This window comes from Lepidochelys kempii, chromosome 1 (assembly GCF_965140285.1).
Source record: "Lepidochelys kempii isolate rLepKem1 chromosome 1, rLepKem1.hap1, whole genome shotgun sequence".
NCBI classification, from domain to species: Eukaryota; Metazoa; Chordata; order Testudines; family Cheloniidae; genus Lepidochelys; species Lepidochelys kempii.
Window position 1 is genome coordinate 263,090,332 of NC_136380.1, and position 13,676 is coordinate 263,104,007.

The 13,676-nt window shown below is 42.8% G+C and overlaps 1 protein-coding gene and 1 non-coding gene across 5 annotated transcripts in view; both read right to left on the minus strand.

Annotated features, from left to right (window-relative positions):
• Nucleotides 1-847: 847 nt before the first annotated feature.
• On the minus strand, nucleotides 848-920 carry TRNAR-CCU (transfer RNA arginine (anticodon CCU)). Its single transcript has one exon. It is a non-coding gene; the product is annotated as a tRNA-Arg (tRNA).
• A 6,063-nt stretch (nucleotides 921-6,983) lies between these two features.
• The window catches only part of UBN2 (ubinuclein 2), a 103,190-nt gene continuing 96,497 nt past the window's right edge, over nucleotides 6,984-13,676 (minus strand). For all 4 annotated transcript variants that reach the window (XM_073327286.2, XM_073327287.2, XM_073327285.2 and 1 more), the window contains 2 exons: nucleotides 13,500-13,589; nucleotides 6,984-11,218 (listed from right to left, as the gene is read on the minus strand). In XM_073327286.2, coding sequence (XP_073183387.1) covers nucleotides 11,169-11,218; nucleotides 13,500-13,589 — 140 coding nt within the window. In that variant the 3' untranslated portion in view covers nucleotides 6,984-11,168. The remainder of the gene's footprint in view (nucleotides 11,219-13,499; nucleotides 13,590-13,676) is intronic.

The window sequence follows — 13,676 nt, forward strand, 5'->3', positions numbered from 1 at the left end:
GTCCCAGCCTGGAGCACTTTCCTACTCCCCAAACTCCTCATCCCCAGTCCCACCACAGAGCCCATACCCCCAGCCAGAGCCCTCACCCCCCCGAGCCCCCTCACAAACCCTGAACTCCTCATTTGTGGCCCCATCCCAGAGCCCTCACCCCTTCCCTCACTCCAACCCCCATTTTCTGAGCATTCATGGCCCGCCACACAATTTCTATTCGCAGATGCGGCCCTCCGGCCAAGAAGTTTGCCCACCTGTTTTCTAGTGGTTCTTCATCCAGTCTAATGGTTGCTTTTGGGACATTGATAGCCATATATTTTGTCTTCCACTTGTTAATGAACCAATCAACTTGTTTTGCTGAATCTGCCCAAAGCTATGTTCCCAGAGTGGGGGAGGGGGTGGGCAACCAGAGGGGTCTATCTTACTGAACCTGATCACCATATAATATTATCAACCTCAAGCGCTAAAAAAACTTTAAAATAAGACATTTTTGGTTATTTTCATTTGCTTTTTGGGATGTGGGTAAATAAAAAAACCACGTTTAATAAAGTCTCGTAAGTTTGAAACCAAACCAATGATATTTAAATGCTTGGCGTTGACACAACTGTATGTTGCTCAGGTTCAGTAAGATGGAGTGTGGTTCCTCCCCCCACTGTGGGGCAGTCAGTCAAAGACACTCTCCGCTGGGAGGGCGAGCTGTTACACTTCAAGTGTTCAGCGTTATGCATAAGGCTCTATTGGGCACAAGTCTCTTTTAGTGACTTCAGTCCACCCCACGCGTTGAAAGCACACTTGTGCAAAGACTTGTCCCGAGCAAACGGATAAACAATTTGGGGAAGGGGAAAAAAATGTTTTTCACCCCAGATGGGACTCGAACCCACAATCCCTGGCTTAGGAGGCCAATGCCTTATCCATTAGGCCACTGGGGCTCCCACGAAGCGCAATTCTTCCTTCCTTCATTTCTCCCTTCATCCGACCCCTCCTCCTTTTAATGCACGCCGATTGGCCAATCTAGTAGCACGCTCCTGTGAGCTGTAGACAGGAAGCTGTGTGCACAGCCTTCTGGGACGTATCGTGTCTGCACACCAACGAGGCGCACTACGTCATGGGAACGGCCGCTCTCCTTGCACGGAACGCTGGGAAGTGTAGTTTTACCCGAAGGCCGTGGGGCGATGATGGCGCTGGGGGCGGTGCGTGTCCCTGGAACCTGGCCCCGACGTTGAACTGGGGAGGCCGCGGAGCAAAGCGGGCGGCCCCGCTGCGTGCCAGGACCACCACCGGGCGCCCGCCGCCGCGGCCGGGAGGTCGTGCCCCGCCCGGCGCCGCCCCCGGCTGCCGCATGCTGGGTGGCCCGTAAGGGGAGCAAGCGGCACCGCTGCTCCGCTCGCCCCCAACCCAGCCCGCTACCAGCCCCGGGCGGACTGAGTTTTCTGGGGCACGGTCAGCAGCTTCTGACGCGCGGGGTCGGGGTTAATTGATCACCCAAACCCGGGCCGACATTTCCCCGGGCTAATTGAAGGCTCGCCCCTCTGCAGCCGCAGGCGGGCTGGGCGAACACTGATGGGCCAACCGAAGTTCAGTGCAGGGCTCTTCTTCAGTGTCAGAAACGAGCAGATTAGCTACAGCCGGGGGGCGCGCTAGAGCAAAGCTGAGAACAAGACCTAGCGGCCCAGCACCGCCACCGTGTGCAGAGCCAGCCCTTGGGGGGGAGAAGGGGAAGATAAGATGTAGTTTAACACCCCTGCCTTTACACGTTTATTTAATCATAGCTACCAGTCCTCCCCCCCGCCCGCTGGAGTTGAGAATCTTCCTCCCGCTCTGTCCCATTATTGCTGCTTGCAGGCTGAAGCTGAGGCGTTCTTCCCCCAACCGTGGGGGAATTGATCATGTTACCTGGCAGTGGGTCGCTGATGAAACTAACTTATTTGAACCAACACGTGGAATGAAGGCAGCTACAGCGGAAAGCTTAGATAGATGTAAATAGTCCAGTCTTTACGCTGCTGAGAAGTTATCTATCTCACAACCACACACACACTGCTAATATGTACATTCCTCTTTATTTAATACAGCACAGACACATGACACATACAAAAGAAAAATACACTCATGAAAAAGAACCCTGTCCCAATTAAGGACAGGAAACATCTACACTCAATTAAATAAGGCTCTTACTTTAGAACACAGGTCTGCTAGCTACACTTGGAATCTCAGAGCAAGCCTATTGCCAAAAAATCTCAGCACCCTGTTTAGGACAGTGAAAGTAGGAAGGGTCAGAACATGTTTGGGACCTGTGAGGCAGGTTCAGTAGATTCAGTTACCCCACTGGGATCTGCAAGAGTGAGTGCACATATGTAGTTAGGGGATAGCACTGCCTTCTCTGCAATTTTATCCTGCGGGACCAAAGCATGATAAAAGGAATTAAGTTCCACCAGCTATTCTTGCAGAATGTCAGATATGTGACCTGTCAAAAAAAAAACTGAACTGTCCTGCAAAAGGTAGGACAATAAACCTGAATATTTGGGAGGAAAGGGAAAACATCACAGTATCAAGGTGAAGAGTTTTATCAGGAACCTCCCAGGTGGACAAAGCACTGCCAACCACACTTGGGAATGCACACAGGAAACTCTAGCTTCCCAGTTAAATGGCTAGCATGTATTAAACTGATCAGCAAGCATACACATTTGGAACTGGTGCAGGCTTTTATGGCAGCAACTCCCCCATTTTCCTGCTCCAGTTCAGGATGGAAATTAAGCAGGCACCAGTTCCTCTGGCAAAGAGCCTTACATACTTTCTTTAAAAAAAACCCTAAAATAATAGAAAAAAAGGGAGACACGTGTATTTACAAAATCCATGGCTGGTACAGTACATAATTTTTAAGACACACTAAATGCTACAATCTTTCAGGTCCTGAGATTATTACAAAAAAAAATCAACTCAAAACTTGTGTTCAGGTCCAGTTTTATAAGGAGAGAGAAATCAAAAATCACTTGTTTAAAAATACAGTATCCCTTTAAGTTAGTGGAACGCATCTTTGTAAAAAAACAAAACCAAAGTAATTGGCACCCATCACCAATAAGTAGCTGGATTTGGTTATTCAGGCCCCTCTCCTCAAGGGCTGTTATACATGCTTCTTGTCACATGGGGGAAGCATTTTACAGGGGAGTTCATCAGATAAGCACATGGGCCTGCTCTTTCTTTCACCAAGCCAAGGGCTTTTCCCCATGTTCTGAAGTAAGCAGGTATTAAGGAGCAAGTAGACGTGAATTCGTGTGGAATAAAAAAGAAAAAAAAAATCACAGAATCCCCACTTCAAATATGTCTGCCATTGCACAGGAATTGTACATTCCCTTTCTTGGTATTAAGGAGGATCACAAAAGTCTGTATACTGACAGTTTCTTTTTAATTTAGTTGAGGCACAATAAGCACTTGCTTGCTATTTTTTTGTTCTAAACTTGGCAATGACAGTCAGGAAAGTACCCATGTAAAGGGCCTTCAGCCCCTCACTATACATAATCTACATTCTCAAGAGCACCAGCCAGCCAAGTAGAATTAAGCTGGTTAACTCTTTCATATATTTTTGAATGAAACAGTAAACCGGATACTGCAGCCTAAACCCTTTCACTGAGAGGACTCTTGCTGCAATTAGAATAAGCAAGTTTTAAGCTTGGAAGCTCTGCTGTTGAGCAAATGCCTTCACTAGGCAGAGGTAAAAGGACTCGCCCATGTCTGCTCACAAGGAAGAGTTCTAGTACAGTGCTTTCTCTCTCTGTAAATTAGAGCAACAGATACCCTCCTACTGTAGTACGCATCTTTGACTGGTAGCCTAGAAATTACCAGCATTCTAAGGATTACTTAACCACAAAATGCATTTGATCCCCGACCCTCAGGGGAAGGAGGCTGGACAAGGGAGACAAATCACATAGAAAGGGGACTAATTTAACTGCTAAAATATAACAATGCTCAGCAGAGACTTTTTGGGGGGAAGTAGAGAGGAATAATTAATTAACAGTGTAATGTATTTTACTTCTTTAAATCAATAGTCCTAAATAAATATGCTGGAGAGAAACAAATCCCAGTCTAAACCGTGAGAATGTATGCAAGAAAATTGCACAAATTGCTACAGCAAGATAGAAATACTGACTTTAAAACAGATTCATTACAGCTCTTGCCTCTGAGCTGGATTGTTCCGCTGTAACAAGTGCAACACTGAGCAGTGAAAAAGAAGGCAGTGGGGATCCCAATTCAGCCTCTATTTAGAAGAGGCTCCATTTATAAGAGATCCAGCCACTGACTAGCTAAAATCTCCCCTTAATTAAAAGCAGTCAGTTCACTAAACATTGCATTTACTAAATCCTATATTTCGGTGGTAGGAAGGGTACAGGAAATCAATCCCTCACCACCCAAAAGTGTAATCTATACATCCGATTGCTGTGGCTTCTTGGTCCAGTTCTGCAGAGCTGAATATTGTGCAACTATCTAAAAAGCTCTCAGAATCAAACTTATCACCAACTGGAGATTTTAGTCTCCCTTCAAAAGCCATTTCATTACACTTCTGATACTAGAGTTTGCACAAGAAAATGGGTTTTTTTTCTTTTTTTTTTTTTGAATACAAAGTTCATTTTCCCTGTTAGAAAAAAATACTTTTTTGTAGTACAGACATTCAAAAACTATGTCCTGTTTCTTTGGGTAGAAGTTTAACATTTGTTAATGGGGGCAGGGTGAGGAGTGTACATAACACTGGAATATGTAAAGAATACTTATCTGCATAGTTGATATTCATGACTACTAATCAAACTAAGGCCTTATCTGGAAAAAGCTGAGAACACAAAACAGTTTTTTCCCCCCATAGGTGGAAACTAATCAGTTCCAAATAAGCTCTGGGTGTCATTAGTTATTTGGTTTATCTTAAACTTGGTAGTATCTCCCAACTTGTTTTGGTTGGACAACAGATCTTCCCCCTCACATCCTTTCTTTTGTTGTTGGGCAGTCAAGAACACTGTCAAAGTTAACCAAAGGTAGTGTATCCCACTTGTACTGGACACTTTCATTAGTATTAAAAAATTATTAGCAGCTTCCTGCTTTACAGCCAGAAGGGTGTGGTGAGAGAAAAGGAGAAGTTCCAGTTCATTTCTAGAAAGATGGAATAAGTAGCAAAAAGATTTTCTTCATTCTAAGAGTTGCTCTATAGAGTTACAGTTATCACGTTGGATACTAAAAATGTAGACAGACATCCTTTGCCTCAGCTAAGGAGAGTACAGCACAACTCAGGTAGGGGGTGCACACATGGCTGGAGGGCACCTTTGTGTTCCCCCCAGTCCTGGGACAGCTGCATGCCACGCTGGTCCCTTGGAGCAGATTCATAGATTCTTTAAGTTACTTCACCTACCCATAGCCCCAAGGGGCTATGTTAACAGCCAGAAATTGCTGGGTCTCAGGAAAGGTGGGTAAGCCAGCTTTGGGGCTGCTTTGTGCTGGCAGGATCACAGATTAGATAGATAGATTCATGATTTTCAACATATTAAAAAAAGCTTTTGGGTAAGTTAAAAACTAAAATTACGTCCATACCCTATTTTCTCTCACAAAACCAAACCCTGGTACTTGACAGCCCACCTTGCTCCCTAGATTAACTCTGCTCCTAATTAGGGAGGGAAGTTCTCAAACCTTGATCTGGTTTCTGGAAGGGGAAAGCCCACTCTTTCCTCCTCCACATTGCATCCAGACCAACCCTGTCACACTACCTAGTAGAAATACCGCACAGAACCACCATAGCCTACTTACGTTTGTTATTGTAGGTGGAGCAACATTCAGCATTAGTCAACATCTAATTTTGCTTTTGACTAGTCAACACTGATTTCTCTGAACATTTTTATAGAAATGCAAGCTAGACATCTGTTCAATTATTTTCAGCATATAGTAAAACCTTGCTAATTTGCATTAAATCACTTGACACCTATTAGCAGATTGCTTGTTATATAACAAGCAAAATTTAATAAACAAAGAAAATCTATGTTCATTTAGTTTGATCACTGTAGTTAAGATGTATTGTAATTCTTTATATTGCTAATCAGTAGATCTTCTACAAATAATGAAGTCTCTCAACAACATGACACCTTACTCCAATCTTTGCTAAGAGCTGGAAAAATGCACTTTTTCTGGTGTGTGATTTAAGCAGTTTGTGGATTATAACAAGGTTTTAAATTTTACTGAGACTAATTTGCTGAGAACAATATAAGGAAGCCCACTCCGTTCATCTATTGCATGCGAGAAAGTGGCACAACTTTGGTGAATTTAAGTACTAATTTAAGCTAGAAACTGATGGCATGACTAATGTCAGGCAGATGTGGATAGCACCATGCAAGCTTCCCTGTAATACATCTCAGTTCAGACTTGTTGCAACCTAGTATTTTAGCTGTCTCCTCTACTAAAAGGGCCATCAGTTGTGGGGAATTGTTCCAAACTCTAGGAGTGGTTATGAGAGACAGTCTAATACTTACAGGTAGACAGATTGAGACTACCAAACTAATTTCATCTGCGACCTAAACAAGATTCAAACATAGACCTCCAAAGGGAAGTACATCAAATTCCTTTCCCACTAAACTCCTCTCTCTCTCACTCCCCCCACCTTACTATACTGTCATCTGTGCCCAAATGTCCACCTTTCAGAAGGAAAACAGGATTCTTAGGAATACTGCTTTGTGTGTGAGAGAGCATACAGAATGAATGCCATGGTACAGCAGCTATAACTTATTACACACACACACACACACACACACTTTTTACAAAAGGGAAAATAGTATAACAGCATAAAGTCATCTTGGCAAGTTTAAAATTTTTCTCCCAAATGCCTCCCAGCACTTTAGGATCTCTGAGAATAGTTTAAAGGAAGGGAGAGGGGAAAATAAAATAAAGAAAAGGCACTTAAACAAAGGACAAAGGCCTGAATCAAGTAAGTCATGGAGGGGTAACAGCCATTTCACCAGAGCTAGGACCAATCAGAATCTACCAACTTTTATTTTTAAACTTCTATAAAATTAAAATTGCATAAAGTGTTAATTAACCAGTCATTTACCTACCACATTTACCTTCTGGTTCATTTTAAGAAAACAAAACAGCAAGTGTCCCTATTGTGATCCCCATCTTAGCAAAAAATGGGGAGCTGGAGTCCGGGGTGTAAACCTTCCAGAGCTTTGCTTGACTGCAGGTGTTGCTTTTTCCTGCAATTCCATCTTCAAAGAAAGTCCAAAACTAAAATAGAAGAGGGATCACTGTGCCTTTAACAATGCACTCAAAAAAAAAATCAAACACCCCATCACTCCTAATCCATCTGTGGGCAAAAACTACTCCAAAAACGAACTGTAAACTAGATTAAAATTTGCTAATAAATACAGCCAAAAGTTCATTTTACAAATGTAGCAGCAAAAGTGATAAAGTTAGTTGGAGTCTTAAGAGACAACCCCCAGAAGGTTATGGTTTGCACAACTGATGGCAGCTTGGGAGAGTTGAAGGATTTCTCTGCTTTCATGTCCTGGACCAAGTGGAGGAGGAGCGTGGAGGAAGTGTCAGGCAGTTGGAGTGGGGGAAAGGAACAAGACCCTGTGTGCCTGTTTCACCCAAAATCTATGCACCAAACAGCCTTGACAGGATTCAAACAAAAAGCAGAACCCAGGTTATTAAAAGTCACTTCTGATTAGCTGAAAACAGATGTTAAACCCACAGCATCCACTCATGACTTGGTGACTCAATATTACTAATTCATTTTAACAGCAAAATAATAGAGAATGATGGGCAAAAAATAACGATTTAGGTCATCAACATCTATCTTGGGGAGGCGGAGAACACAGCAATAATGATCCAAATTATTAGAAATTTTGCAGGTTGTGGTTCACCTAGCCTAGCTCCTTTCTCTATTTGCAAAGTTCCCAGAGGATTTAAAATTGCTACCTATGCCTTTTGGAGCTTTGGAACATGTAGCAGAAGGCATTACCCAAAGGGTTTTTAGCATCTAAAACCTGTGTTTGAAATTATTGCTTGCATTATTTGAGGCTCAGAGTGAGCTTGATAATCCAGCTCACGAACAATCCCCAAATTAAGGTCAGCTGCCCAGAAAGACAGCTCAACTGGCTCTTATTGCTTGTGAATACTGAGGGTTTAGTATGTACAACAGCTTATATATATTACCAAAGGCCCTTAAAAATAGTAACTCTTGAAAAACAGCTTAAACAACAAGTTGCTGTGCAAGAAGTGTATTAGTCTAATTTTGCACTGGGATGTTGCAGATATCCTTCACTGCACATCTGCTCATGCTCCCCCATTCTGCAAAGATCCCGGGAATTACTCTGTAGTTATCTTTTGACCTGGTCTTTCTGGGTTGAACAAGTGGAGCATAGAGAAGGCGTTGAAATACAGAATCTTTCTCCTTTGGGTCACTTGATTCCAAAGTGGCCCATAAGACTGGTAGTGACTAAAAATAGTTACTGTTTCAGTGGCCTATATGAAGTGAGTTTGTGACCTCAGTTCAGTTTCACATCATACAACTATTTCCAAAACTAGTACTAATATGCCTTCTTGTTACCATTCTCAACAAACAGGCCAATGATTGAATGGGCTGTGGAGACTGAATTCCCCTCTCAATCCTAGAGATGATGCTCTGCAAATGAGGCACACTTGCGGAAGAAAGGAAACTTGTGCTGTCATTGTCTGTGCTGTACGGATAAGGGGCTCCGATCTCCAGGACTGTCAATTGTGTACCTGTCACTAGATCTAGAATTTCACTTAAAAAAAAAAGTAGTATGGAAGTAAAGGATGGCAATATGAGCGAGACACTTTGAGGGAGGAAGTATAGAAGAGGGCAGAGTTCTCTTGGAGCGGGGGGTCTTTTCCACATATTGCTGCTGGGTGGCTCTCCACTTCAGCCCCTCAGCTACATGCATTATTAGAAGTGTGGTACGTTTGGCATAGGTCAAAGAATTCTGGCCTCACAGAATCTGCTTCCTTCCTCCCTTCCTGGGGTAAAAGATCACACAAAAGCAAAACTTGGATGCTACCCTCTGAATAGTTAATGGAGTCTTATGCCTTGGAGAATTTTCATCTGAGTAGGAATGCCAGGGTCTGTATGAATATATACACCCTTTTTGAAATTAACCTTGATGCTAAGAGTTGTAATTTTGTCTAACCAACATGCCACCTACAGAACACTTACATTAGCAGAAAAACACAATTTGCCTAGTGCCACAGGGGTGAAATTCAAAACCTAATGGATCTTATTTTGGTTCAATCTGTCCTTTACAGAAATTCCTTGTGCAAAATCCTTTATTGCTGGGCTCAACCCAACATTCATTTATTTTTATATGATATATACAATATATATTATTTTAAATTCATGTTTATATATAATTTATATATATAAAATTAAAGAGATCTAAATAGAAAAAAGAATTGTTGTCTGGTCTTAAGAAAAATAGTTCACATGTCAAAGAAAATGGAAAGCTAAAAGTTGGTCTAGCAAAAACACTAGAGATTTAATAGCCAGAGGTCAAAGTTTGTACTTGGAAGGTGTGAGGTGACGGTCAGTCACAAGTACAATCTCAGATCAGAACTACTGGAAAGTTCAAGACAGACTAGAATTCCAGCATCTTTGATCACAGGGATATACTGGATTTGCAACAGAAAGGACCTCAAATCAGAAACTGTGATATTCCAGATCAGAAGATCCCATACTTTCTTACTTTTACCTTGCAATTTCTGCCATGCTTTTCTTTCCGCTTATAGAAAGATGGGACTCAACAATAAAGTTTTAATCTAAGAACCTCTTCTATCCTATTATCAAAAGTGCAATGTGTGCTAAACGTTTCCTAAACATACAAACGGACTACCCAATATATTGCTATCCAAAAATGAAAGCCAGCCTTGCTGTCTTGTAATACCATGCAGGGCAGAGTTCAGGTCATGAGTACCCCAGGCCAGAAGGGGCCAGGAATGCTAAAGAGACAACACATTCAGCCCCAGGAGGAGAAAAGGCACCCCAGATTGCTTTTGAACGATTCCTCTTTGGCTAATGCTTGAAGCAGTATAACTTGGCTCTGAAGTAAACCACATCCAGCTCTCCTGAGCTCAAGGGTTCACTACCATGTCTAGCTTTTGAAAGTAGTTGGATGGAAGAGGGAACGGATCCAGCAAGGATGAGGAAGTGCCCTTGTGTTTTATGAAGGATGTAGATTCTATACGGTAATAGCAGAGATACACAAGGAGAACCAATTGAAGAAATGAAACAAGTTTAAGGGTGGAAAACCATAGTGTCCATCTTCCAAAAAAATTAGGTGTGGGGAGATAAGAATGCTGTCTGATCTGAAACAAAATTTAGATTCCATTTTATGTAAAAAAGACAGAATTTTTTCTTTAAATACCAAACATTCTGTGCTAAAATTAACTTGGGAGTAGAAACTAATGTAAACCGCTCTTTACTCTTCTCCTGCCTCTCCAACAGGATTCTCTCTTTGAAAGGGAGCTCTGCCTGGGGAGTAATGAGACTGCTTTAGCCACAGTACCCACAAAACCAAACAAGGCCTGTATTCATTAGGCTTTTCCAAAGAGGTAATGTTGGACAAATGTCTGTATCAGAAACTATCTGTGGAAAGTTTATTCTTATTTACGTCAGACTGCCCAAGCAGCAGACCGTCTCTGGTCTGTACTACGTAAGGTCCACAACCATATGATACACTCAGGGCCCATTTATATTCTTTTGCATTCTTTTGCAGGGCCCACTTATATTCTTTCAAATTGTTAAAGTGGGTGGCTTCCTACCTCCCAGGATAGATGGAGAAATTTACTCCATCGCTCTTCATGCTTCCTCCTTATCATTAGGCATTACCCAGAAAGTAAACATTGTGCCACTGTGGGTTTGACAACTGAAACTTGCCAGTCAGAATAGATTTTAAAAGGCTGAGTTTCTTTAGGTAAGCTCAAACTATGATCAATCTGCATGAAAGCCTTTCCTCCTTTTCCTCCTCTATTTGATCGAGTATTTTCTTTTTCTTCTTTCCTCCCACCACAGTGCTTGGGATGAGAGTATGTAAACATTGACAGAAACAGCAGCCCTGTGACCATGTAAGCACTTTCCCAACTGGGCAGATTCCATCAGCCAATCAGAACCGCTTCATGCTCCCTTGCTCATCCAGAAGTCACTGGGTTTTCCGCTGTAACTTAGTGTCCCCTTTACTTTGGCCTCCATCTGGAATTTGGGGGTGGGGGTAGAAGGGGGAAAGAAGAGGAACAAAGAAACACAGGTATAAAGTTCTCTTGTGATTATGTGAGTTACACTATAAATAAAGCAACCCGCACTGCAGAATACTGAACTGTGTTCCTGTTGGTTGCCCCAAATATGTGAATTCCAGCAGCTAGTGAGAGTGCACAACTGTGACTTGCAGTAAATGAATGTACTTGTTTGCACCAAAGGCTGTGACTGACTGATAAGTTGTCTACAGGATGTGGGCGGCTTCTGGTTATTTTTTAAAACTAAAATTTAAATTGGGGATGCCCAGCTCAAACACTACTATAATGTGCTGTCTTCACGGAGTGGAGTCCCTCATTATCTTCTCACCAACTTATTTAATTTGCATTAAAATTGTTGATGCTTAACACTCAGCACAATACACTATTCTTTCTTGAAATAACAGCTAAATTGTCATTTGGGAGAGTGCTAAGTCTAATCCTCAGGTGTCTCTAGTACTCTTTGCAATAAAGCACATAAAAATCAACCTATGGTACTTATTGCCACAAGGACTTATTGAAGCAAACAGATGAGTAAGAAAGGTTTAACTGCTTTCACAGGCTCTTGAAACAGCCTAAAACCTGTGGAGCTCAAATAAATTGGTTAGTCTTTAAGGTGCCACAAGTACTCCTTTTCTTTTTTCCTAAAACCTGTGGAGCTGAGCATTGTGTGGGTGGAATAAAGAACACTCCCAGCTCCACTCTGCCCACTTCAGACCCCCATTCCCTGTTTGAGCCACAACTCATGAAGTAGCCAAGAAAATTCCATGTCCTAAATTGCACGATCCTTTACAACTGTGGAATGATTTTTCAGCCATGCTGAGCTTGTGGACTGTAACAGGGTGTAGCAGGGTCCCCCTTGGTCCTGCCTGTGCTCTGCTCCGAAAACCACTCAGAGACCCTCAGGTTCAGCAATCACTGGTGCAGTTTATTTACTGGGTGCAATCCCACCACCTTCTCACTCTACACAGCTTGGGGTTTTCAGCCTTGAGGATTCCTTAGCCTCAGCACCCGGAAGGGAAGAGCTAGTGGCTTCCCTCTCTGGCTTCCCCCCTTCCTTCCTCTGGGTTTGTATATAGCCACAGGCTAATAGTCTGGCAGCTGTTTCCCCTTTCCCAATTAGGTGCAGGTTTCTCTAACCAGCTCCAATTTACCTCCCTTAATTGGAGCAGGCATGACAGAGGGCCACTGTTCTAGACCAGTTTTCAGAGTAGCAGCCGTGTTAGTCTGTATCCTTAAAAAGAGAAGGATTACTTGTGGCACCTTAGAGACTATCAAATTTATTTGAGCATAAGCTTTCGTGAGCTACAGCTCTAGACCAGGGGTGCTCAGACTTCATTGCACCGTGACCCCCTTCTGATCAAAAAATTACTACATGACCCCAGGAGGAGGGACTGAAGTCTGAGCCCACTCAAGCCCCACTGTCATGGGCAGAGGGGCCAAAACCCAAGCCCCACTGCCCCAGGCGGGGGTTCCAAAGCTGAAGGGCTTCAGCCCTGGGTCGGGGGGTCAGTAACTTGAGCCCTACCACCTAGGGTTGACCCTGAGCCCCAGCAAGTCTAACGTCAGCCCGGGCGATCCCATTAAAACGCGGTTGCGACCCACAGTTTGAGAACCTCTGCTCTAGACCATACTGCAAAAAAAAAAAAAAAAAAAAAAAATCAAACTAATCCTCTCAGGGAAGGGAAAATATTTGTCTGAGCTAATCTGTCAGGAGTTTTCAACCTCCTGCTCCTATTGGAATTATGAGGTGTTGTACGTATACAAAGGAATTACAGAAAAATCAAGAAGCTGGTAAATGGAAGTTCAGTGTCACCTCCAAAGGGGAAGAATGGCTTCACAAATAAGTCCCTCATTCATCTTGTAACCAATAAAATTATTTAATGGGTACTAATAATTCTGTTTCATTGCAATCTTTGGTCTCTAGCTTCCAGTGCAAGAAAGTTCACTACCTCCAAGATTTTTGACCTTTTGAGTCAATAGTAGTGACAATTTATGAATGAAAGACCCACCATTCCATTTCCACACATAAAACTGCAATAGCATGAGCACCATTTGCCATTACTGCAGCCTGAGAATATTCCAGCCACTTCCTTTGTTGTCTTCGTTATCTTCAGATCATCATCAATCTGGTCCCCAGTAAGGAAGCTGAAGCCCAGACAAATTCTCAGGCCAAAAACATAAATTTGGCCTTTAGGTTTTTAACTTCTGTGAAAGGGAGGAGGGGAAAAGGATTTCCTTACCTGTGTAAGCTTGCTGCAAATGAGCAGGCAGAGGTGAATGAGACAGTGTTGCTGCATGCTGGGCACCTGGCTGCAAACCCTTCAGTAAATCTGAATGAAATGAAAAGATTGGGGAAAAAAGCAGGAATTCAAATCCAATGTATACAAGAAGGCTGTCATGTTTAAAAACAGCAGCCT